The sequence below is a fragment of the Cucumis sativus genome, chromosome 2 (assembly GCF_000004075.3).
Source record: "Cucumis sativus cultivar 9930 chromosome 2, Cucumber_9930_V3, whole genome shotgun sequence".
Taxonomy (NCBI): domain Eukaryota; kingdom Viridiplantae; phylum Streptophyta; class Magnoliopsida; order Cucurbitales; family Cucurbitaceae; genus Cucumis; species Cucumis sativus.
In genome coordinates this window covers 12,147,717-12,172,943 of record NC_026656.2, presented here as the reverse complement: position 1 = coordinate 12,172,943, position 25,227 = coordinate 12,147,717, and the positions used below count along the sequence as shown (strand labels likewise).

Here is a 25,227-nt window from a genome sequence, read left to right as displayed (position 1 = left end):
TAATCTTCGTAATAACGTTGTAACTTGAAATTATTTCTATGGAATTAATGTAATAAAAAAAAGAACATGTTTGGACTCTATAGGACTTAATTGATAAATATCAATGAGATCAAAGTGGATAGAGGTGGGATGAGGTTTAGATATATCAACCTCTTTAATATGAGTCTCTAGCTTAAACAAAAATGATGTTTGTCATTAATTGCTGGAACCCCCTAGAGGATAACTCATATAAGCTTAACTCTAATGCTTCCTTCACCATTTGAGCAATGAGATCTAGAGTGAGCAATTGTTTGTAATTCTAACCGTGAAACATAATTACGATAAAAAAGAACTTTAAATTTCATTAGTATTGTTGAACTTGCTGTTCTCCTCGATGAACTTAATATGGTGAGGAAACAATTATTTGTTATTTATGGGTTGAAAGAGATTCAATGATTCTCTAAAGCTAACTTGAAGGTCATGAGTTTTTCAGCAAAAAAAAAAGTTCAAACATTTGTGATGGCATTCGAGTTTCTTTTTTTTTTTATACAAGAGGTGTTGTTTTTAATCTTTTCTCTTTTGTCCACACATCTGTGACGCACGACAAATCAAATCTTATCATCTCTAGCTTGATGACTTTCATAGATCAATGATGCATCTAGTGTTTGATAACTTCTTAATGTATTGTTCTTCTTTGTATTAAATAAAAAAAAAAAAACAGATACACATTACTTTTACAGTTGGTGTGATTAATGGCTTTTTAAGAAAATTATTTTGAAGTACAAACTTTTAAGAATATTTAAAAATGTAAGGAAATATAACTTTTGATGGTACAAATAAATATAAATACAGAGAGTATACACTAAAATATTTGAAAAGAACTTATAATTATTAATATTTATTATTATGATGGGATGGAATTAACGACCAAAAGAATTTGAGAAAAAGATGTGGCGTGAGGGTCCCGCTGACTCGGTAACGGTAGAGAGAAATTAGAGAAGAACGTGAGAATGAATGAATAATACACGAAGGCGCGAAACTCTCTCTCTTTCTTTCATTCATTCATTTCACAACGCAAAAATTCATCACAATCATCAACAACAACATGATTCAATTCAACTATTCAATTTGATTCTTCCTCCACACTCTCCAATCTCTCCGCCATGGAAGCATTACTCGAGCTCTCTGATTTGATTGCACAAAACCCATCTGCTTTCTACGAAAAACTTTCATGGATTTGCAGTCGTTGCCCTCCTTCCGACGCCCTTCTCTCCGATTCACCTCGTGTTTCACGATCCCAACTCAATGCAGTACTAGCCATCGCTCGATTTCTCTCCAAATCCGCTGATTCTGTCGAACCTCGACCCAAGGCTGTCGTTCTTGAGTTTATTCGTTCTATACCTTCGTCTTTTAATCAGTCGTTTTGGCCACCCACTTATGGAAATGATTCTATTACGTCGTTTTACACTGATTTTTTGGGGTATGTGTCTAAAGCGACGGAAATAACGCCGGATTTTTCTGCGGAGGTGGCTGTGTATACTGGTGAAGTTGTGGCGTCTGCTATTAGCTCTGGTGGGGGGGATTCGGGTATTTCTAGGGTGTTTTTGATGGTTTTCTCGAAGAATTTTCTTCCGATTATGCCTTCTGATGCTAATAAGTTGGTTGATATGGTGATTGAACGTTATTTGATGACGGGGTCTTGTGCACCAAGGGAACATCTGCAGGGGAACTCTGATTCTTCTGCACCTCACTCTACTGATGGTTCGATTCCTCAAAATGGTGGGAGTCATGATTCGGGTTCTAGAGTTGGGGATGATAATATATCGTCCTGGAAGAGTTCTGCGACTTCATATGGTAGTGGGATTTTGTGGAAGAGTAGTGCTGATCAATTAGGTCCAATGTTTGGGTTCAATGATGGTGGTGGAGGTGGAGAAATCTTGCTTAAGCAACAGGTTTCGGGCTTTGAGGAAGAGTCTTTAGAAAGTTTAGAGAAGCAAGCAATTGCGTTCGAGTTGCTAGCACACATTTTGGATAAAGCCCGTATTGATTCTTGGCTTTGGGATCAGGTGAGATCGATTGCGAAGAAGCAGCTCCAATCTCTTTTAATTTTTGTAAAGGTAAGCTCTTAATATCAATGATGGTCAGTTATTGACTAGGAAGCAAAATTCTGAAAAATTTGAGGTGTAAGTTTTGTTTCCCTTTTCAATTGTATATGAACAGATTCGGAAGCGAGATTGGAACGAACAAGGGTCTTTTTTGAAAGCTAGAATAAATGCAAAACTCTTAGTTTATCAAGCTGCGGCTAAATTGAAACTTAAGAGCCTTGGTTCTCTTGATTCTGAAGGAAAAGTGGCTAAGAAGTTGGTGTTTGAGACTTTTGCGTTATTAATGGATGCTGCTGAAGCATGCATTCTCTCAATTTGGAGAAAACTGAGAGTTTGTGAAGAACTTTTTAGCTGTTTACTTGCAGTGCTTGGCAAAATTGCTGTTGCTTGGAAAGGTCAGCCACTGCGTGTCTTGCTTATCAGACTTAAACCTCTTGTTTTAACAGTTTGTGCTCAGGTATATTCACTGAAAATGATTTTAGATTTAGAATTTCAGATCAGCTGGAAAATATACAATGGATAGTTTTAGTTTTAATCATTTGGTTTTTACTCTCTGGTGTTATGTTTCTAGACCGACCCCTATGACAGCAGCCCTAATTCAATGTTTGAGACCGTCTCCAAGACAATGTGTGGAATAATTGAAGCGTGTTGGACGAAGGAGCGAGCTCCTGTCGACACATTCATCATGGGATTGACTGCAAGCATCCGTGGGAGAAATGATTATGAGGAACAGGTTTTGGTTATACAGAATCCAGTCTAAAATCCTGTTTTGGATAACTGAAGAATGTCTCTAACAAATAGAGTCTGAACTTGAAATTACTCTTTCAGGAAAACAAAGAGAAAGGGGTTCCTCCCCTTCAACTGAATGGCATACGTTTGTTGGCTAATTTGAACGTTGCAGTGAAGAAATCTGAAATTGTGGATATGATTTTACCACTTTTTATTGAAAGCTTAGAAGAGGGTGATGCTTCATCTCCCTGTTTATTACGACTCCAAGTACGAGACCCTTGTCTTATAACAACACACATATAATAAGCTTTTAGAGGTTTGATCGCCATTTTTATTAAAAATAACATACTGAATTGCAGTTTCTGGATGCTATATCTCGCATGGCAAGCTTAGGTTTTGAGAAGTCTTATAGGGAGACAGTTGTTCTGATGACAAGAAGTTACTTGAGTAAGCTTTCAAATGCCGCATCTCCTCCTCCCGAGGGCAGTGCACCTGCTCCAGAAGCAACTACTGAACGTCTAGAGGTGACTTGTCTTTGAATGTTACTTCACCAGAAATCCTTGCTCTTTGTCACATGAATGCTCACTGGTTCAATTACATTCTAGACTCTTCCCGCAGGATTTCTTCTTGTCGCTAAGGGGCTTGCCAGCTCTAAATTGCGCTCAGACTACCGCTACCGGTTACTCTCTCTTTGTTCAGATGTAGGACTTGCTGCTGATTCCAGAAATGCAAGGTAGACTCCATTAACATTGTAAATATTGCAACCAATCTGTACTTTTATTAAGTTACATTATAAGTTCAGTTGGTTGTGCATTTAGTTTCTTTGCAAATTCAAGATTTTGTCAATTACCTCAACTTTAAACAGATTCTAACTGATATGAACACACCAAACTTGTAATTTAGTATCTTTGTTGTGTCAGTACAGTTCAACTAGTTGTATATTCCTAACGAAGATATTTACTATTGCCTGAATTGTATATTTAATTTGTAACTTTCGTTTGTGCCATTTTAATTTGATAACCGCCCTACCCTTTCTTTCTGATTCAATTGTTACAGGAGTGGGGCAGATTTTCTGGGGCCTCTACTTCCTGCTGTAGCTGAAATCTGTTCAGATTTTAGCCCTACGGGTGATGTTGAACCATCACTTTTGAAGCTATTTAGAAACTTGTGGTTTTATGTTGCTCTATTTGGATTAGCACCGCCAATCCAAAACTCTTCAGTTCCCTCAAAAGCAATATCCACAACAGTGAGTATTGCGGGAAGTGTGGGAACGACTGCCATTCAAGCTGTTAGCGGACCATATATGTGGGATAAGCAGTGGTCATCTGCTGTTCAGCTTATTTCTCAAGGGACTCCTCCACTTGTGAGTTGATGATTAAATCCTTTGCTCGTATTTACTGATTAGTCTAATGTTTCAACTTTACGTTGGTTTGGTTCTTTCCTTGTTTTTTCTTCTCTGTGATTGTTTTCCATTTTGTATTGGGTTCATTTTTGTTTGAATGATTTCGTCTTTTTTTTTTTACTCTTATTATTATACCGGTTTAAGCATTAGTCTAATTTATTATTGACAAAGTTTCTCTCCTTTTTCTAGATAGTCGATAGAAAAGTATAGGTATAGTAAAATTTGTAATCCTCGTATTTGTCTCATACTCATCGGGAGATAGATATGAGATAGGTGCGAGGATTACAAATTTTACTATGCCTATAATCATTTCAATGTTTGATTTGTAGTTAAATTGCATTTGTTTTCTCAGAACTTCTACAAGGTCGTTTCTAGAGTTTTTGGAATTATTTAATGATAATCTTTTCAATACATTTTTCATTAGTTATAGCTGGAGCTGTAGCAGTAGAAAATAAATTCAATTTATATATAATTTAAACTTTATCATAATTAGGTGTGCTGTCATTTTCTCTTTATTTTTGCTGGTCTACGTTTAACTCTTGAAATACAAAAGGTAATTGTAATTGATGATTATTTGAGAAATAATTGTAATTTAGAATTCAGAAACGTATATTTCTTATTCTCCTTGAGTCAAAGCAATGTTACATATTTATATAGAGAATAAACTAAACCCTAGAGACTAAGTAAAATTACAATAAAGGACATATGTATATATATATATATATCATAACACTCCCCCTCAAGCTGGAGCAAATATGTCGATCATGCCCAGCTTGTTGCACAGATAGCTTATCCTTGTTCCATTTAAAGCTTTAGTTAGAATATCTCCCAATTGTTCTCCGGTCTTCACATATCCTGTGGACACCAACCCATCTTGGATTTTCTCACGAATGAAGTGACAATCCACCTCAATATGTTTAGTTCTTTCATGAAATACTGGATTAGATGCAATATGAAGTGCAGCTTGATTATCACACCATAATTTAGCTGCTGCACGGTAATACTGAAGCCTATCTCAGATAATAGTTGGTGAATCCATACTATTTCACACACAGATTGTGCCATAGCTCTATATTCTGACTCAGCACTCGAACGAGAAACAACATTTTGTTTCTTACTCTTCCATGAAACTAAGTTTCCACCTACAAAAACACAATATCCAGAAGTCGATCTCCTATCCTCACGAGACCCCGCCCAATCAGCATCAGAAAAACATTCAACTCTCGTATGTCCATGATCTTTGTATAGGATCCCACGTCCAGGAGCAGCTTTTAGATAACACAAAATCTGCTCTACTGCAGCCCAATGATCCACTGTAGATTTGTATATAACAATATTTAAAAAAATTATAAATACAGCAAAACTATATTTGATAGACTTGTATCATTGATAGACTCGTATGATCTATCAGTTATAGACCAATATTTATAGCATAGTTTATTGGTGATAGAATTTGATAAATTTTGCTATATTTACAAATTTTTTAAAATATTGTTATATACTTAGTTATTTTTAATCTAATTGCTAAATTTGTCCGGAATAGAATCTGATAAGCCCAGTAATCACAATTGGGTATGCACATGTTTTGACGTTGATTAATTGGTTGGAAGTTTAAATCCAAGTACTTCACTTGTCCAACTAAAAAAGTTGTGCAATTACCAGCTAATTTTTTATTAAATAAAAACATTTATTTTATCTGTTCTATTCTCTCCTCATTTCTATTCTCTCTTTCTTCTCCTTCATCTTCTTCATCTTCTTCGATTCAAATTTCAAACCAGTGGTCGCTGCCCGCTGCCACCGCCCGTGGCGTCGACGATGGCGACTGTAACTTCTTTTTCGTCAACTTTAATCTCAAATCTCTCTCTTTTTCTTTTCCTATTTTTTCTTTGTTTTTTCGTTAACGAACTGTTTTCCCCCCCGTTTGAGCTTAAAACGAAACCCCACCTCATTTCTTCCAATGACACATTCCTCTACCAAGTTCAACAAAATTTAGGTCCTACAGCCTTTTACACGAACGCTAAGATTCGAGAATGAAAACAATACAGCAGAATCTCAGGTCATAACATTTGCAAGGCCGAAGAACTATGCTCCTCCGCAATCGAAAAAAGTAACAAGAAAGTTTTTCCAGACGATAACTCTTGTTTGAGTAAATTGAGTGATGGAGAAGCAATTTTCATTTTAGTTTGGGCATATTCATACCAAAGAGCTCAAATTTGGCCATTTTACTGTTCTAATTCCACAGTTCATAAACGTACGGACTCTGATCATTCAAAGGGCATCTAAGTGCTACATTTTGATAAGAGTGACTATAGATAAGGAACGGCATGTGATGGAACTAGTTTATGAAGTGTATTTAGGTTGTCCCAAGTGCCTTTTGGGAGAAAGAATCGTGTCTGGTTAAGAGAGACAAAATCTGAAAAATAATAGAATGGGAATAATCCTCATTATTGATGCTGAGCCTTGAGGTGTGTTAAATAACCAAGGCCTAAGGCCCTAAGCCACCTCTACTGTGTACATCAGTCATTTAAGGAAAATAATCAGAGAAAAACCGTAATAAACAATATTAAAAAATACAGAATAATACATTTTCTAACATCCCCCTTGAGTGAATGAACCGTGACTAGAACAGCGAGCTTGATACTGAAACTCTGAAACTTTTGTGAGGGAAGAGCCTTAGTCATGACTCATAATATCAGCCAAATATTCATTAGAGGAAACAAATTTAATGGCTAGCTGCTTTCTTTGTGCACATTCTCAATGAAATGATATTTCTATATGTCTTGTGCAAATATGCATAACCAGATTTGCTGGCATATACGCTGTGCTGATATTATCACATGGGGAGGTCCAGCAGAAGGAACACCGATCTCGAACAAAATGGACTATACCCACATCATTTCAGCAGCAATGTGTTAGGAACCAAGGAAGTAGGGGACGTCTTTGTCTTACATTGGTTAAAATGGGACGACCAATGTGGTACTTAAGTGGCTTCGCTCTCCCACCCTAATAGCTGGTTTTTGGAGTGTGGTTCTCCAAGGTGTTTAAGCACCTAACAATGGTGTCAGAGCTAGTTTTCGGTGTCTACCCCTTTCTTAGCCGCACAGTCTACACGCATCGTAGCCAATCCCCACGCACCACTGCTGCCTCTGCACACACCACCTATCACTCACCTCTAGTCGTAAACCTATATTCAGCTGCCACCCATTGTTTCCTTTCCGCTGCTCACATTCATTCAATCTTTGAGGGTGGTGAGTCTTTGGCACAATCAAATGCTCACTTTCAGGTTTCCTTTCCACGAATAGCCCAACAACAATTGGACATGCTTCGACAATAAATTGCGGCAATTGAAGCAACATTAGGGGCCACTTCTACTAGTCCTAGTCTTAGCTTTCATACGGTCCCCACCAGTGTCTTCTAAGAGTCTGGTAACATCATTCCCTTCTTTATCCCCGTCCTATGTGTCTAATGTAGCGACAAAGTCTACAAGATATTTTTCAGAAGAAAAGCTGAATGACCAAAATTATTTTTGTGGTCCCAATCTATCAAAATGATTCTTGAATGGTGCTACAAGTTTGGCTTTCTGACAGGTGAGATGTCTCGTCCTCCACCGGAAGACCCCCAGAAAGGAATGGTATTGGAAAGGGGAGGATTCTCTTATCTGGTCCTCATTGATTAACAATATGAAACCACAGATTGGCAAACCCTTACGCAACTGCTAATGATATCTAGGACACATCTTAGAAATTGTATTCCAAACATCAGAATACCTCTCATTTATATGCACTGCAAAAACAGGTTCACGAGTGCAAACATGGGACAATAGATGTGACATCCTTTTTTAACAGACTTTCCTTTATCTGGCAGGAAATGGAACTATGCAGGAAATTGTTTGAATTGTCCCAGCGATGGCATACAGTACTTTAGGATTGCGAGGTTGACAGGATTTATGTTTTCCTTGCCAGTCTCAACCCTAAGTTTGATATTGTTTGTGGACATATACTATGCTAGAGACCTACACTCTCCCTCATGGAGGTTTGTTTTGAGGTTCACCTTGAGGAGGATCGTATTAGTCCCTTGAATCTCCAACTCGTTCAAAGCCAAATTTAGGACAGTGTTGTGATCATTCACCAGTTGGGCTTCTCTCATACATTCATCCAAGTTCTTAGGGTGCCGACTTACCACCTCTGCCCTCAATTCCAGCGACAGCCCCGTCACAAAGGCATCCATCAATATGCTTTCTGCCATGTCCGGTAAGGGAGCTGAATACTTCAGAACTTTCTTCAAATAATCTCCATAGGAACCATCTTGTTGAATATGGATTAGTCTGGCCCCCAAACTACCTTTCCCAGTCGGCTGAAAGTGATCGAACATTTTTTGTTTAAGGTCTTCCCAGGATGTGATCTTCTTCCTATTATTGTTCCAACGGAACCAATCGACTTCGTCTTGCCCGAAGCTTACCACTGCAATTTTTACTTTCTCACTTTTTGCAAAGTCATTAATTTCGAAGAAATGCTCTGCTGGGTACACCCATGATTCCGGGTTCATCCCATTGTAGATCGACATCTCAAGTTTTTCGTATTTGCTTTTATCTGAAGTCACATATTTTCTGTCAACGGCTCAAATTCCCCTTCATCCATTTCCCCTTTCTTCTTTAATATAGAAGCATCCAGGCTACCAGATTCTTCTTTTCCTCTCATGGCCGCGGTCTCCTTAATCTCCTCGGTAAGTTGTTCCATCCCTTTTTTTAATCCGATCAGTAACCCTCCCAATTCCTTAATCTCCTTTTCACTGGATTTCATCCTCTCTTCCAGTTGTTTTGTTTTTGAGTCATAGACCTTGTTCTCCCTAGCATGTTAAGGCTCTGATACCAATTTGTTAGGATTCTTAACCTGAAAAGCAGAAAACTCCCAGCAAGATAAAACAGAGGCAGCACGCTGCTATAATATATTAATCAAAATACTCAGAATGTTCCACAAACAGAGATATAATCCAGACAAAAAAAAAAAACAGTAATATAACCAGATTAACAACCAGCTCCTTAGAGCAGACTGGAAACTCCACCCAAATGAAGGCTATGGTAGCTTTCACCTAAAAAGACAGCACAAACCTAATGACAGCAATCCCTAAAAACATGCTGTATATACACCAGCACCACAGTGGGCTCTCAGAAGATGCTTTCTCTCTCTCTTTGCTCCTCGAAATGCCATCATCCATGTTAATTCTCTTTTCTGCCCCTTCTCTTCTATGTGTGTAATATTGGGGGTCTAACAGGGATAAACGATGACTCATTTGGATTAGAGGAAAAAATTAGGGTTGATCGCTGAAGGAGAAAGTACAATAGAGTTTCAAATAGAAGGAGGTGGTAAGGTAACTGTGTGATCGAAGGGATCAAAGAAAGTTGTGTTGTTCCAGTAGTAACCAGAGGATGCCATTCATCATTAGCCGTTGAGCTGGAGGTAGGTGCCATTGGGAAGACGACGATAGAATAAAAAATCTACAGCTCTGATACAATGTTTGGTAGAGAGACAAAATCTGAAAAATAACAGGATTGAAATAATCCTCAGCATTGATACTGAGGCCTTGAGCTGTATTAGATAACTAAGGCCTAAGCCATCTGTACTTCAGCCATTGAAGGAAAATAAACAGACAAAAAACCATAACAAACAATATTTAAAAGTTCAGCTTAATATATATTTTAAGAGATAACATTGGTTTTCCTTACTACAATGTTTAATATGGCATGCCATTTACCAGGGATGCCTACCACAAGAGTTTTTAGTACCTTGTGAAGGGTATTTTTCTGGAAACCTGGGGTAAAATGAACCACTAGTTCTTTAACGACTCCTAAAGAATGTGAATAGTCATAGGAGTTTCTTGGGAGAAACTTTTTTGTATTCCTTTTTGGCCTTCTGGGCTTTATGCCGCATCATCCATTGTATTTTCTTTCTTCATTATTTTTATTTGTTAGTTTTAAAGGAAGTAACTTGTTGCTATGTAGAAAGAAAAAAACTTACATAAACTCAATGCTTTTACCTTTTCTTTTAGAAATTTGTATAATTTTCTTGTGACAAGTTTTGTTAGGTGCGGACTGAAGTAGGAATTTCCCTCTTTGTGATGTCCTATCGTTTTCAATTGCAATTTTTCTATAGCAAGTTGAAGAGCTCTTTTTTAGTCTATTTGTGGTCTTATTTGAAATAGATTGGGCATCAAGTCACCTCCTCATTTTTTATCTTCTTCTTGTAGTTACTTTCAATTGTGATCCTCCCATGTACTTCTATTCCCTAATATGTGAAAAAATGTTTAGTGAAGACTTTATCATTGGCAACGGGCTGTCACAGTCACATAAAATACTATGCAATTACTCCTATCAAACTCTTTTCTTATAAACCCTTTTTGGAAAATATAACGTTGATGTGAAATGTTTAGAAGTATTGCCTATTTGGAGTTCTTGAAAAATAATTCATATCTTTCAAAGGTTGTTAGCACTGTTAAATGGCTTGAAGATGAATTGGAACTTAATGCTCTTCAAAACCCAGTTAGTCGTCAAGGAACTGCCAATGAGAAAGTCGTTCTAGCCCAAAGAGCTGCACTTGCTACTGCTTTAGGAGGGCGAGTTGATATTTCTGCAATGAGCACAATTTCAGGTTGCATTTCGTTTGACTTCAATGTTTACTTGATACTTTTAGCTCTTATATTGAAGACACAGCTTAAAGGGCATGTTTTCGTCCTCCTTTATATAGATCTCCAGAAAATTAATCTTTCCTGGTTCTTTATGATGTGTTCTTGAAAGTTGAAACTTTTGTGCTTTGTTTGTACAGGTGTGAAGGCCACATATCTTCTTGCTGTTTCTTTCCTTGAGATTACACGTTTTAGCAGCAATGGTGGGATCCTCAATGGTAGTACAAGTGTGGATGCTTCTAGAAGTGCCTTCAGTTGTGTCTTTGAATACCTTAAAACTCCAAATCTTGTGCCAGCTGTCTTACAATGTTTGACAGCACTGGTCCATAAGGCATATGAAACTGCAGTATCTTGGCTGGTAAGTTATTGCGTTATGTAATGTATAGCTTTTATTATTACTTTCCTTTTCAAAGGGATTTTATATGAATAAATATCTCAATTCTTTTGGCTGGATTAATGTTCTGAAAAATGGGAAAATATTTTCATTAATTCATTTGATGCAGCACACTAACATTTTCCAAGATCCCTAGAAGAACAAACTAGAAATAATCCTCTAATGGAGAAAAACACTTATAGCCTCCTATTGCTAGTTTAAGATCATGTAGATAGGATAGTCGGAGAACAAATGTCATTCATGGAAGAACACTCTACTTCACTTATTGCTGGTAAAAATTTAAATATTTAAACATTTTCAAAAGTATACGAGGAAAGGGAATAAGATTACTGTCAACCAATAATATATAATATGGAACAACAGTGATTGACATGCATGTTTCTGCTTCTTTGGCTTTCTTACTCTGTTTTTCTAAGCTCGGTCAAAATTTGAATAAAGTATAATGGTAGGAGTTGTGGTTATGAGAGACCCTTTGTAAGGCTGTTATGTTAATTGGTTTACTATAGAAGATATAAGGTACAAAAACTTTCGAAATTATGTAGTTTGATATTGTTGGATAAAGTTTAATACAATAGTAATGCTGCTTTGTGCCATAAAACTTGGGGAGCATCCTTATTCCCTTAAACTCTTAGTATTGTTGGATGAAGTCTAACGCCATATATGTTATGGAAATTCTTTCTTTAGAGCCTTTAGCTTCTTCTGCAATGAGTTTAGTTCTTTGTGGTTCACTAAAAAGGTTGGTTGGAAAAGTATTGGTGCTTGGGGTTTGGCTGGGGACATCCTTCTTCTCTTGTTGAATGACCCCTCCATCCAGTTGACGGAGTTGTTGAAGTTCATTGTTTTCCCATTTTCTAATGGTTTTCTCGTTTGCCAACTGGAACTTTGTTAGTTGTTGGGTGGCAAATTGAATGTGGCTAAATTGATCTGTGAAAAATCTACCGGTCATGATGAAAAGCTTGGGAAGAAATGGCTCTCTCTCTTGGTTTCTTTCACTTGCCTATCAATTTCTTCACTTTTGTTTGTAAAAATGGAAACTTAAGAAGGGAGTAGCAGTTACAGGGGAGAAAACAATAATTTATTTATTATTATTAGTTTATTTTTTGGATCTAAGGTCTGTGAGTTCAAATATGAGGAAATGTGATAATGCAGCTTGTTTTTATTAGTTTACCATAGGAGCAATAGCTGTGGCTGGAAGGTCCTTAATCAAGCTTTTCCACCACCAGCTGAACTCCAATCTTTAAAAACAAGTTGTAAGGAGTGTTTGGTTTAATTAAGGAAGAATTAGAATCAACATGGATCTAGTGCAGAGATTGTTACTTTATGGAAGGATGGATTTAAAAGAAGCCTAATGGCTCTTTTGAGTGTCTTGTGCGGGTTTGGGTCAATTTTTTGAAAAATGATATAAAATTTCAAAGGCAACATGAAAAAGAATAAAGGACGATGGGTTGGGAGATTATTGCCAAATGTTCAAGGATCGTAGGGATACTACTCCAAAGAATGAGAAATTGAAATGGGAAAATAAAGATGGATTTTTGGGTTAAAAACGAGATGGAATTTCTGAATTTGTGTTAGATTGAACTATAGTCATCTTGAGGCCAAACCTTCATGATAGATGGACAAAAATTTCAATTGCCTTAAAGGATTTATTATTTTCTTTTTATAGGTATATGCTTAATCCTTTCCACGTGGATAAGGCTTTTCTTAGTTGCAGTCAAACCGGTAAGAGATGCTTTACATAAGTAACAAGGAACAATAGGTTAAGATAAGGAAGGATGGAATCCTGAGAAACACAAAATGCTTTTTGTAATGAGGAAGAGCAGGTCAGAGTAGAATGCTTTTGGTATGGTGCTGAAATTACCTCAAGTTGTTTTCAACTAGAAATTTATTTAGTCAACTTGATCGAGTTCCTTCGAGGAAAGGTTTCAGTGGCTTCATAATTATCTTCCTTTCATGAGGCTTCAAATCGCAAGAGTTTTGGCAATTTAAGCTTCTCTGGGAGAAAATGTCTTCAATGAATACTCTAAGAAGTGTTGCAGAAAGGGCTGCCCATGTTGTTGGATGAAGGCCGGAGTCCTTTGGTGCTTCATGTTTCTTTTATCATTATTTTAGTTTGAGGTTTTGAGCTTTTATTATTGTTGTTTTTATGGAATGAATCTCTATTTCATTTATCATTTAGCAAAGGTACAAGCCTAAATATATTAAATAAGGAATACACTTAAGAAAAGAATCGGCAGAATAATATCATAATAATATCTCCTAAAAATACTCTAAATACTCCGACAATTATATCTTTAACATAGTTCTGTTCTGCTGTTTATTTATTTGCCTTTGAGGGAATTCTTTGTTACTATGCTTGTAACTTAATGGCGTAAAAGAATATTTTGGTATTCATATTTTAGTTGCTTCTTTTGTTCTTTTCCCCCCTTTTGTTTGTCTTATTGATGAATGTCTCAACAGGGAATTTATATATAAATCTTGTTGGGTTTTTATTTAAACTCATAAATTTTGGTTAATATGTATTGAGAAATTTTATTGTTTGGTATAACCAATAACTTAAGGAAAAAACTAAAAATCAGCAAACAAAACAGAAGTATTCATTAATTAAAGGACTAATATTTTGTTTTCATTAAAGTATTTTAAAAGCAGAAATGTGAAGCAAGTGTTTTAGTTGAGAATGATTCTCATTGTTTTTCAAGAGTCTCTCCCAAAAAGTGATTCTTCCTTGGAACGTTTTTTCTTTTTCCTCATAAAACTGATATTGCTGCTTCTGTGAAAATATGAGCCAGTGCGATAACTATGTAGAGGAGATGACACTGTAAAATATCAAGAATGTATTTTTTCCACTATTATCATATGCTTTATAATGGTTTGAAGGTTTAACATTCTTTCCCTTTCTGTGCCATATTGTTTTGTTGCTTCTAACCATCTGCTTGACTTTCTAATCTGGACTCAGGAACAAAGGATCTCTGAAATTGGTAATGAAGCCACAGTTAGAAACTCAATCCTTAACGCCCATACCTGTTTTCTTATAAAAAGTCTGTGCCAGAGGGAGGACCATATTCGAGAAGTAGCTGTGACCTTACTAACACAGTTCAGAGATAAGTTTCCTCAGGTAAAAGTCATGTGGTATAAGTTTTTTACCTTTTCATTATGAATTTAGATAAAAAAAATTAACTGCCTACAGGTTATGTGGAATTCATCTTGTTTGGATTCCCTTCTGTTCTCAATGCATAACCACTCACCAACTACCATTGTCAATGATCCTGCATGGGTAGTGACCATTCGTTCTTTATACCAGAAGGTTGTTCGGGAATGGATCATCAGATCACTTTCACATGCTCCTTGCACTAGCCAGGGTCTCTTACAGGTTGGTTATTGTACTTTTCCTTCATGTGTTAACTTTTTCTTGCTTCTTTCATTCCTTGTTGCAGACAAACAACGCATGCATATCTATGCTAATTTCCTGGTTTGAAGCAGATTGGCTTTCCTGCTACCTCTGTTAAAATATCATTTCCTTTATATGCGTATCTTCTGGTTAGATTTTTCTTTTATTTCTAAAATATGAAAAGTAAACAAAATGTATTTCTAATGAAGAGGGGAAACGACTTGAAAAATGCAAAGGTGAAATAGATTGGCAAATATGAGAATATTTGTTGAAAAACTTAGAAGAATCCAAGTTGAAAAGTATATGCTGATGACCGAGCACTTTGATTAAGTGTAGGACAGTAGGAGTGATGAAAAGAGAATAGATATATCTTCTATGATAGTTTTATAACATGGTTAGTGTTTTAATCATGTGTTTGTTGTTAAAAAATATTTATCTTTTTCATTTTGCTATTTTATTTTAAAGATTTCAGCTGTTTGATAAATTAGTTGCTTTCTATGATATAATATGGACTATTCAGGAAATGCTTTGTAAAGCAAATACATGGCAGAGAGCACAACATACCCCAGATGTGGCCTCTCTTTTATCTGAGATACGAATTGGTACAGGTAAAAATGACTGCTGGACGGGCATACAAACAGCAAATATTCCTGCAGTCATGTCTGCTGCAGCTGCTGCTTCAGGAGGGAACTTAAATCTGACAAAAGCCTTTAATTTGGAGGTCCTCAGTACAGGCATAGGAAGTGCAACTGTTAAGTGCAACTATGTGGGCGAGATTGCTGGAATGAAAAGGTTGTACAACACCTTTGGTGGGTATCAATCTGCTGGTCCAGCGCCTACTGGTTCCGGAATTGGTATTGGCCTTCAGAGATTGATAACAGGAGCATTTCCACAGGAGCCGCAGGGTGAAGACGAGTCATTCAATGCGATGTTGCTTCTAAAGTTTGTTCAGTCACTCCAAAAATTTGTTAACAATGCAGAGACAGGTGGAGAGATTGACAAGTCACAATTTCATGAAACTTGTTCCCAGGCAACTGCCTTCCTTCTAGCAAATTTGGTAAGATCTGCTCATTTTCATATACTAAATATGACACATCTATAGGTTTCCTTTACATTCACATATTGACCTTTTCCAGGGTACCGATTCAAAATTCAATATAGAGGGCTTGTCACAACTTCTACGCCTTCTCTGTTGGTGTCCAGCTTATATTTCTACGTCTAATGCAATGGAAACGGGTGTATTCGTTTGGACATGGTTAGTATCTGCTGCACCTCAACTGGGATGTGTGGTTCTTGCTGAACTGGTTGATGCATGGTTATGGACAATTGATACAAAACGAGGTCTTTTTTCTTCAAGAGAAGCTTTTTCAGGACCTACTGCGAAATTAAGACCCCACCTTTATCCAGGAGATCCGGAAATGCCACCTGAAATTGACCCCGTCGAACAAATAATTGCTCATAGACTATGGCTTGGATTCTTCTTTGACCGCTTTGAGGTTATGCTTATTCAGTTTTTTAAAGGCTCTCCTAATCCCTTTTTTTTTTCTGTGTATCATGGTATAAATAGATCACAATTTTAGATTGCATGGTTTGTAATTGAGTTTATTCCTAGATGTTAGCATATAGATTGAGTTAGCTTCTTTTTGGGGCGAAAGTTAACATAAAGGAGCAGACAACAATGTGAGGTATTGTAGTAAAAAGTTTGAGTGATTTTTTGCTTTAATTAGCTTCATTTTCTTCCTTCCTTTTCTTGATTAGTCTTCCAACAATCTTTCCCATCCCATGTATGTGAATTGGAAAACCTTGTTAGAGGATATATATGTAAATAGGAGCTTAGTAGTCTTTTTTGTTCTTTATTGTAGTCTTATTATTAATACCTAGGGCTTACAATATCAACTTCAGTGTATAGAATAAGATAAGTTATTCTCCTATTTTAGTCTCACATTAACTTCCATTTAAAAAAAAAGTGACGAATATGAATTCAAATGGAAGAAATAGTGAACTGAAGGGGGTCTTTTCCTTTGTAAGTCTCCACTGGCCATGATAATGGAAGGCAATGAACTGAGGTGATTGTGTGGTGTGGCTCTGAGAGAATTTGTGCCAATCTGCTAAAGGTTGATGGATGGAGATCAGTTGATATGGTGGCTTTTCTAACATGCCAACTTGTTTACCTCTTCCATGGCTTCTTGGTAACAAATCATTTCTTTGAAGAAGGCACATCACCCATCAATACATGACCTTATTCATACCCCTAAGCTGAGAAATTGAAACTGAAGGGCTAGTCCAAAAGGAGTTAATGATTTTGCGTCAATTGTCATGTGCTCAACAAGAAAACAATTCCAGAAAAGTTCCTACAAATACCTCATCTGGCCCGCAATGTCCAAATGCTATGAATTTGTTTGGTCAGTCACATAGTGGTCACGGTACTCTTCTGGAGTTACCTATCTAATTCACAATGGGATGTTTTCGGGAGATGCTTGATTTCACAAACAATTTATATTCCAAATAACTAAATTCTAATAGGACAATCAAATCAAACCTTATGAAGGATATTTTTTACATTCATAATAATATCTTCCCTTCTTCATGGTAGACATACCATAGATGAGTAGTAATTAAATCGCATGATGAAGTGAAGTCATTACAAGTCATCTCATATTTTTTTGCTTGATTTTGAATTTCAGTTACATATGATCTTAATGGATGTTTTTCAATTCTTTTTGGCTGTTACCTGTCAACTTAAAATAGTAATTTCTTATCTTGCTTTTGCAACATAGGTTGTGAGATACCAAAGTGTTGAGCAGCTATTGCTCTTTGGTCGTTTGTTACAGGGGAGCATGCAGCTCCCGTGGAAATTCTCGCACCATCCTGCAGCTACTGGTTCTTTTTTCACTTTAATGTTTCTAGGGCTCAAATTTTGCTCCTGCCAGTCGCAAGTCAATTTGCAGAATTTTAAAGCAGGGCTTCAGCTTCTCGAGGACAGGGTTTATAGGTGATTTCTTTCTTTCTTCCCTATTAATTGTACTGATATTTTCCATTTTGTTTTCTTCCACGTACAAGCTGCAATATATTGCATATTATTTTGTTTGACTTTTTCTCTATGTATATCAATTATTCATTTCCACACCAAGATGTGTTTTCTGAACTGTGATCGGTGATCACCCTTGTTCCATTCTGTAGCCAATGCCATTCATACACGTTAAATTAACATGCTACTGGCCGAGCTTTAAGAAATAGTTATTGCTGTTGCTGTGTGTGTGTGGTAGAAAACACAATAGGGTTTTCTGTTATTGGGATTTTTTGTGCTATTAGGAATTTGTGAGCAGTTTTTTTAATGTTAGAGTTTGGAGATTAGAACTCCTATTTGAAGTGCTGTTTTTGTCACTACCTCGTCGAGAAGATAGACTGTTGACCAATCAACAAAATCTAAAATCTTATGATTCGTCCAACACTTACATGGGTGCATGTAATTAATTGGCAAACAAATTACATGTTGCAATTTTTCATTATCTAAATCATAAAATCAGATACCTATTCACCAAAATAAAGTTAGCATGGTCAATAAAAGGGATTCAATATGTTTCCTCGAGTCTGTAGCTCAATTCAAAGTTGTTTCAATGTATTGAATCCCTTTTGTGGACCACATCGGTGTAGTGTTTACTGTTTAGCAAAAAATGCAGGTCATTTTATTAGTTCTCAATTGTTCGGTCGCCTGACCTTTAGATATATATAGGTTGGCTGGTATGGTAAGGTACTCATGTAGTTATGTTACAAATATTTACCAGCAATGAAAGTTATTTAACCTACTAACTATCCTAAAATCTAAAGAAAAAAAAATGCAATAATAGCCTTAAGTGTTCCTACTTCATGCAAGGGCATTCTCCAGAGATCCTTGGTTTACTAGTTAGCCTTCGGGGGGAATTTATAGCCTAACTGAAAAGTTCTCTGTTTGCTGTAGTATTTTTTATTCTTTTAGTCTGAACATACTATCTATTTAAAGATGTAACTCAACTATGAACTCTTACACTCCTTTTTTTTTTTTGATACAATTGCAATTAGTAAAATTGTTTTTGAATTTTCAACTTTACCCATTTTTCTATTCCCTTATATTCCAGAAGAAATTAGTTTTCTATTGCCTGCTGTTTATTTTGGCCACTTCTTGCACTTCAATGTGAAAGACCTTGCATTTTATAGCTTCTGCATTCATGTGAACTTGGAAAATATTTTTTCTGTTTTTAAAGTTGATAATCTGATTGGTTCATGTTCCAGGGCATCACTAGGGTGGTTTGCTTTTGAACCTGAATGGCATGATATAAATAGTACGAACTTTGCCCAGAGTGAGGCTCAATCTGTTGCTTTGTTTGTTCAGTACCTATCAAATTACCTTAAAGACGGTTCACAAACGGATGTAAAAGGACAAGTACGTGAGAATGGGAGCGTGGTTGATCAGGTAAGCTAGTTGTATTTGTAATGTAAGCTATTCTGCTAATGGTCATGGCCATGCGCTTTTAAATTTTCTAAAACCCCTAAAGTCACTATTGTATGTATTCTATTGTAGCTTGGATTTTACAAGCTTAAGTAATTGTTTAAAAGAGGTATATGAATATCTACAGAACTTTTGTCATCCAATCTGGGGTCAGATGGAGAATTATACTGTGGGCAGAGAAAGACGGAGGCAACTACTGTTGATGCTATGCCAGCATGAAGCAGATAGGCTAGAAGTGTGGGCCCAACCAGTTAACACCAAGTGATGTCTAAATCATAGTGTGCAAAATTTCATGATGGTTATATGACAGTGATGTGCTTGTATCCTATTAGTTGCACGAGCCTTAAATTTAATTTCATTTTTTTTTAATAGGGAAACTACATCCTCTCGACCAAAAATAAGCTCAGAAAAGTGGGTTGAACATGCTAGGACTGCCTATTCTGTGGATCCTCGGATTGCATTTTCTCTAGTTTCAAGATTTCCAGCTAACATAACACTACGGGCTGAAGTGTCTCAACAAGTACAGGTGACTTCTTTTGTTAATTTTGCTCCTTAGGAGCCAAATCAATTTCCGGTAACATAACACTAGGGTCTGCTCTGCTTACAGGTCCCCAACTTTATAGTTTACCAATTTTTGCTGCTCTATTATTCTCCTATAACCGATACTTGTTGAATGGATATTTACTAGTTTAACAGTTGACTGGGTTTGTCTTACAGTCTCACATATTGGATATCCGTTGCATACCAGAAGCATTACCATATTTTGTCTCCCCAAAGGCTGTTGATGAAAATTCAGTGCTTTTACAACAATTGCCTCACTGGGCTGCCTGTTCAATCACACAAGCCATTGAGTTCCTTGCTCCTGCATACAAGGGGCATCCTCGTGTTATGGCTTACGTACTTAGGGTTTTGGAGTCATATCCACCAGAACGAGTAACCTTCTTCATGCCACAGCTGGTTCAAGCTCTGCGGTATGATGATGGAGTGAGTTTTAAACTTTGAAGGGATTTCCCATTGTTGTTTCATTGGCATTTTGTTCTTTTGTTTGTCTCCATGGTTTGGGAAATTTTGCATTCATCTAGGGGTGTGTACTGCTTAGGATTTAGTTGAAAAGTCTCATCTCACAAATAAATTTTTGGTTAAGAGCTTGTGTGTACTCCCCATATGTCTCATGCAGAAATTCCAGAGAAAGAATTTCCATGGAACATTCCAATGTCTCTTTGATAGTTCTAACTAGAATCCAACGAAATTGGACACGGAACTTGGGTGAAATATTCTGTAACTAGTTTGGCTACTGAAATCTTTAAATTATTTATTGGTTTCTGCATTCCTGATGTAGTTTACTATGCTAAAGCCATCAAAGCTAGAAATTATACTGGCATAATTTGGAAACTCGTAGAAATGTTGGTGGTTGGATTCTAGATCACTATTATCAGACCCAAGTTCAATATACAAGTTATGTCATGCCAGCTTGCTTAGCATATTCAACCAATATTTCTTTATTGTGCGTATTTTTCAGGTTTTTTTGAGTTCAATTTTTTCATTTTGCAGAAATTAGTGGAAGGATACTTGCTTCGAGCAGCTCAGAGAAGTGATATATTTTCTCATATTCTTATTTGGCATTTACAGGTTTGAAAAACTCTTCAGCAAATGCTGATGATTCTCTTCTTGTTATTATACTTTGCCTCTTTTACTGCATCTAATTTATTAATTTATTTTTGTTATTATTATTGTTGTTTTTATACTTTGGGTTGGCGGAGTTGCTTGTAGATGAGAAACAGGTCGACTTCTTAACTAAATTGAATATGAACTTGAGGTTTGATCACTTTATAAAATTCACTCAAACTCGCATCAAGTGCTCAAACATCAGCAAATATTATCCAGCTTAAGTAATCGAACTTTAATTTTTTATGAGTACTAGCTTAAAATCTTTTTTAAGTAGTCTTCCTTTTTCTTTCCTTGTTAGCCAAATTGTTCAACATAAATCTTTATCTTCATGATCCACACCATAATTTTTCCTTTTGAAAGCAAATTATAGAAGCAATGCAACCTTCTTTTGCTGGTTTTACAACCCCCTCTTCTTCCCCTATTTTGGCCTCTTACATTGCAACTAGTGATGGAATTGCCTATACTTCTGCTCCCTCCTTGTGGCTAGAGGCTAGAGTAGCTAAACATATTAGTGGTTTACCACAAATTAGTGTATGGTGAATTATAGGTTTTCATTATCTATTCAAATCATATACCTTTTGACCTGCAGGGCGAGACTTGTGAGCCTGAGACAGGGAAAGAAGCCACCTCTACAAAGGTATGGTCATACAGGTTAATTTTCCTTTCTTATTTTTTCTTTTTCTTTTTGCGTGTATGTGTGTGTTTCATTGTTGCTGTTTATGTCAAGCTGATTCTACAATCCATTTTTTTCATTCTCCATTGACATTCCAGTATCATTGTTCAAAAACATTATGCATATTATCCATGTTCAGGGAAAAAAATTCACTCTCTACTCTACAAGGTTTGTTCATTCTTACATTTACCCATTGAAGGAAATAATGACCATCCACTTATGTCAGTTTACTCAATCTCTTTTGGTAATGGAAAATACAATTCATAATTGAAATCATTTACACTGTTTAAAATTCGATAAGAAAATAAATAGCAAGATATATTTGCTGTTGTACTTTGAGAAGTACTTGTTGCACCCATTTCCAGGTATCCCTTCAATAACAAAGGGAAAAATATTATTTTTTAAGGGGAAGATTTTGCCATATGGAAATTTGTGATTAGGCATGTGATTAATTAGGAATTATGAGTTACCCAATTGCATTACCCCCTTAGGAAGGCAGCTAGATTTGAATCCCAGAGGTAGGTGCAGTCCGGTTCCCAAGTATCTTTCTTGTACTTTATACTTGCTATTATCAATCACAGGTATGACATAAGTAGATACAGCTACGGTTTGATTCTACAGACTGCAATCATTTGTCCAGTGATCAATCTTTTATAAAGCTCACTTTCAAATAAAGAGGTTTATGATGCAGCTGATACTTTCCAAAATGTGGGAAACGAAAAGCATGAGGCCCTATTCTTTTGACCTCAATGTATCATTTGTTAATCCTGAAGAACTAGGAAATGTTTGCCGCTTTACATCGATTTATTTGTGTCTAACTTATTTGTTTAAAACCACCAAACATAGTCCAGATGTAATGTCCAATATTGTCCACTTCATGATTTTTGGGTTTTCTGGGGTATTCATACTTTGAACAAGACATGTTATAAGACGTATCTTCAGATTGAATGCTAATTATGAACCACTTCATGCTTTTGGATCAAACTAGATGAATTCTTCATATTACGTGAAATTTGTCATAATGTAATTAGAACTGTATTTTTTGGGCCTTTGTTTTTGTTTAGTCATCATTTGGGGTCATTAACTGCTATTCCTGGTGATAATTACAGACTAATTCATTTCAAGCATTGTTGCCAGTAGTTAGGCAGCATATTATTGACGGTTTCTCTGGGAAAGCCCTTGATGTGTTTCAAAGAGAGTTTGATTTCTTTGACAAAGTTACTTCCATCTCTGGTGTTCTCTTTCCCCTCCCAAAAGATGAACGTCGTGCTGGTATTCGAAGGTAGATTTCTATTCTCAGACTCATGAAACTATTCCTGTCTTAATTAGATCATTGCAGTTGAAATGGGCACTCTCAATGTAGGGAATTGGAGAAGATTGAAATGAATGGTGATGATCTCTATCTACCTACTGCACCTAGCAAGCTTGTAAAAGGAATACAGGTTGATAGTGGAATACCCTTACAATCCGCAGCAAAAGTTCCTATTATGATTACATTTAATGTGGCTGATCGTGATGGAGACCCTAATGATGTAAAGCCTCAAGCTTGCATCTTCAAGGTAAAGCCTATTCGCCTTGGTTTCTGTGAGACCTTGTTTTGGTTAATTCAGAATCTTTTGTCCGAGTCACTTCCTCTGTTGCTAAAAAGGTTTAGAGTTTAGATGATGGAACTATATGAATCAATGTCATCTTCTGTAACTTAAAACTAGACGCATGATTAATAGGATTTTACCAGTATGTCGGCATAGTTACAAAATGACTGGGAACTCTGGACGCAATTATAGAATTAACATGCTAATAAGGCACTCAACCAAATGCATCCCAAAGCTAAATAATGTTTGTGACAGAAAAAGCAATGATTTAGTTGTATGCCTTTGGTTTTGTGCATTGAAAATCTATTCATTTCTAAACACCCCCTTCATTGTTTTAATTCTGTTACCAGCTTTGGTTTTGGCCTTTATCTTTTGTAGCTTCATTACTCCTTTTTATTCTTCAAGGTAGGAGACGATTGCCGTCAGGATGTCCTTGCATTACAAGTTATATCACTTCTTAGAGATGTATTTGAGGCTGTTGGGCTTAATCTCTATTTATTTCCCTATGGTGTTCTTCCAACTGGTCCTGAGAGAGGTATAATTGAGGTCAGTTTCCGTCCTTTCATATAAAATGGTATAGATTTTGTGTTTGTCATTGATAAAACAATACTATAAATCAATGTTGTCAAGCAGTGGCAGTGATATATTTGGTTGTTCCCTTACTACTTGCTAATATCCATGCTACAGGTGGTCCCCAATGTCCGAAGTCGGAGTCAGATGGGTGAAACAACTGATGGGGGTTTGTACGAGATATTTCAACAAGACTACGGGCCTGTTGGCTCTCCAAGTTTTGAGGCTGCCCGTGAAAACTTCATTATCAGTAGTGCAGGTTATGCAGTAGCCAGCCTTTTACTTCAACCCAAGGATAGACACAATGGGAATCTTCTTTTTGACAAGTATGGTCTCTCATTCATCCCACAGAACCAATTTTAGAATTTCCTTTAGAGCATGCAATTCTCATATATATATACATTTCATGGTACTGTAGTTTGGGGAGGCTTATTCATATCGATTTTGGTTTTATACTGGAAACTTCCCCTGGTGGTAATATGCGGTTCGAGAGCGCACACTTTAAGCTGAGTCACGAAATGACTCAACTACTCGATCCTTCTGGGGTAATGAAGAGCGAGACTTGGAACCTGTTTCTCAGGTTGTTAGTTGTTTCTCTGTATTTATGATGAATCCTATATGAAAATTCTCAAAGTGGTAACTTATTCGGATGCCTCGAACAGCTTGTGCGTGAAGGGTTACTTAGCTGCACGTCGTTATATGGACGGGATAATCACAACTGTGGCACTGATGTTAGACAGTGGCCTGCCATGCTTCAGCCGAGGTGATCCAATCGGAAACCTTCGAAAAAGATTCCATCCTGAGATGAGCGAGCGCGAGGCTGCCAACTTCATGATCCGTGTTTGTGTTGATGCTTACAACAAATGGACTACTGCTGGGTATGACTTGATACAATACCTCCAACAAGGCATTGAGAAGTAAAAAAAAATCAAAAGGACAGTTTCTTTGGGATGGCTTGGTTAGACACATCATTAGAAGGTTTAGTCTCACCATTATTAGAAACTCTTCTCTTGTCTTTGTTATACCAAACTTTTCAAAGAATCTTGCTTTTTGATTCTTTGGAGAGAACAGTATGTAAAACTGACAATTGTCATGTGAATTCACAGTGGGATTCCCCCATGCTCAATTTGTTCATTTTTATTTTGATTGCTGTTTGTCTATTTTCACCTTTTCTTTTCTTGTCATTGTCATGTAATTTGAGTTTCTATTTTGTGATATCAAAATTTTGTATAAAAATAATTATTATAAACTTATAATGCACAGAAAGCTTCTGATTAAGAGGTTAGAGATTTGAAGTTTATCATCACAAATTGTTAGAACAAAAACACTCAACTGACTACCTCTCTTCTTTAAAGAAAAATCTCCAAATCATTCACAGAAAGAACGAACAACTATTGTTACAAAAGTTCCAATTTTACATTTACTAAATCACCGTCACCTTTTTTTTTCTATACAAGGTTTTAAATATTTTTGTTGACTTTTAGGTATTTTCATACATAACAAAAATATAAACGAGTATGGAATTTGTTACCAACAAAGCTGAGTGTATTTTTGTCATTTGATTTG

At 36.4% G+C, this 25,227-nt stretch overlaps 1 protein-coding gene across 1 annotated transcript; it reads left to right on the top strand.

Annotated features, from left to right (window-relative positions):
* The first annotated feature begins 1,054 nt into the window (after nt 1-1,054).
* Nucleotides 1,055-24,939, top strand: LOC101214424 (phosphatidylinositol 4-kinase alpha 1). Its single transcript, XM_011650927.2, has 26 exons — nt 1,055-2,096; nt 2,200-2,541; nt 2,656-2,817; nt 2,913-3,080; nt 3,173-3,337; nt 3,419-3,546; nt 3,870-4,176; nt 10,691-10,859; nt 11,034-11,251; nt 14,241-14,399; nt 14,472-14,654; nt 15,193-15,729; nt 15,809-16,168; nt 17,450-17,664; nt 18,942-19,122; nt 19,286-19,419; nt 19,531-19,684; nt 19,876-20,142; nt 20,710-20,787; nt 21,416-21,463; nt 22,609-22,781; nt 22,863-23,058; nt 23,497-23,637; nt 23,779-23,987; nt 24,080-24,241; nt 24,324-24,939. The coding sequence occupies exons 1-26, from the start codon at nt 1,143-1,145 to the stop codon at nt 24,580-24,582; spliced, it is 6,069 nt and encodes a 2,022-aa protein (XP_011649229.1). The 5' UTR covers nt 1,055-1,142; the 3' UTR covers nt 24,583-24,939.
* The last annotated feature ends 288 nt before the right edge of the window (nt 24,940-25,227 follow it).

Excerpts from the sequence above, each read along its gene's own strand:
- LOC101214424 (XM_011650927.2), top strand. The coding sequence starts at position 1,143 with ATGGAAGCATTACTCGAGCTCTCTGATTTGATTGCACAAAACCCATCT. Across the intron at positions 22,782-22,862 it reads CGTCGTGCTGGTATTCGAAG|GGAATTGGAGAAGATTGAAA; the intron begins GTAGATTTCTAT and ends CTCTCAATGTAG. Across the intron at positions 23,059-23,496 it reads CTCAAGCTTGCATCTTCAAG|GTAGGAGACGATTGCCGTCA; the intron begins GTAAAGCCTATT and ends TTATTCTTCAAG.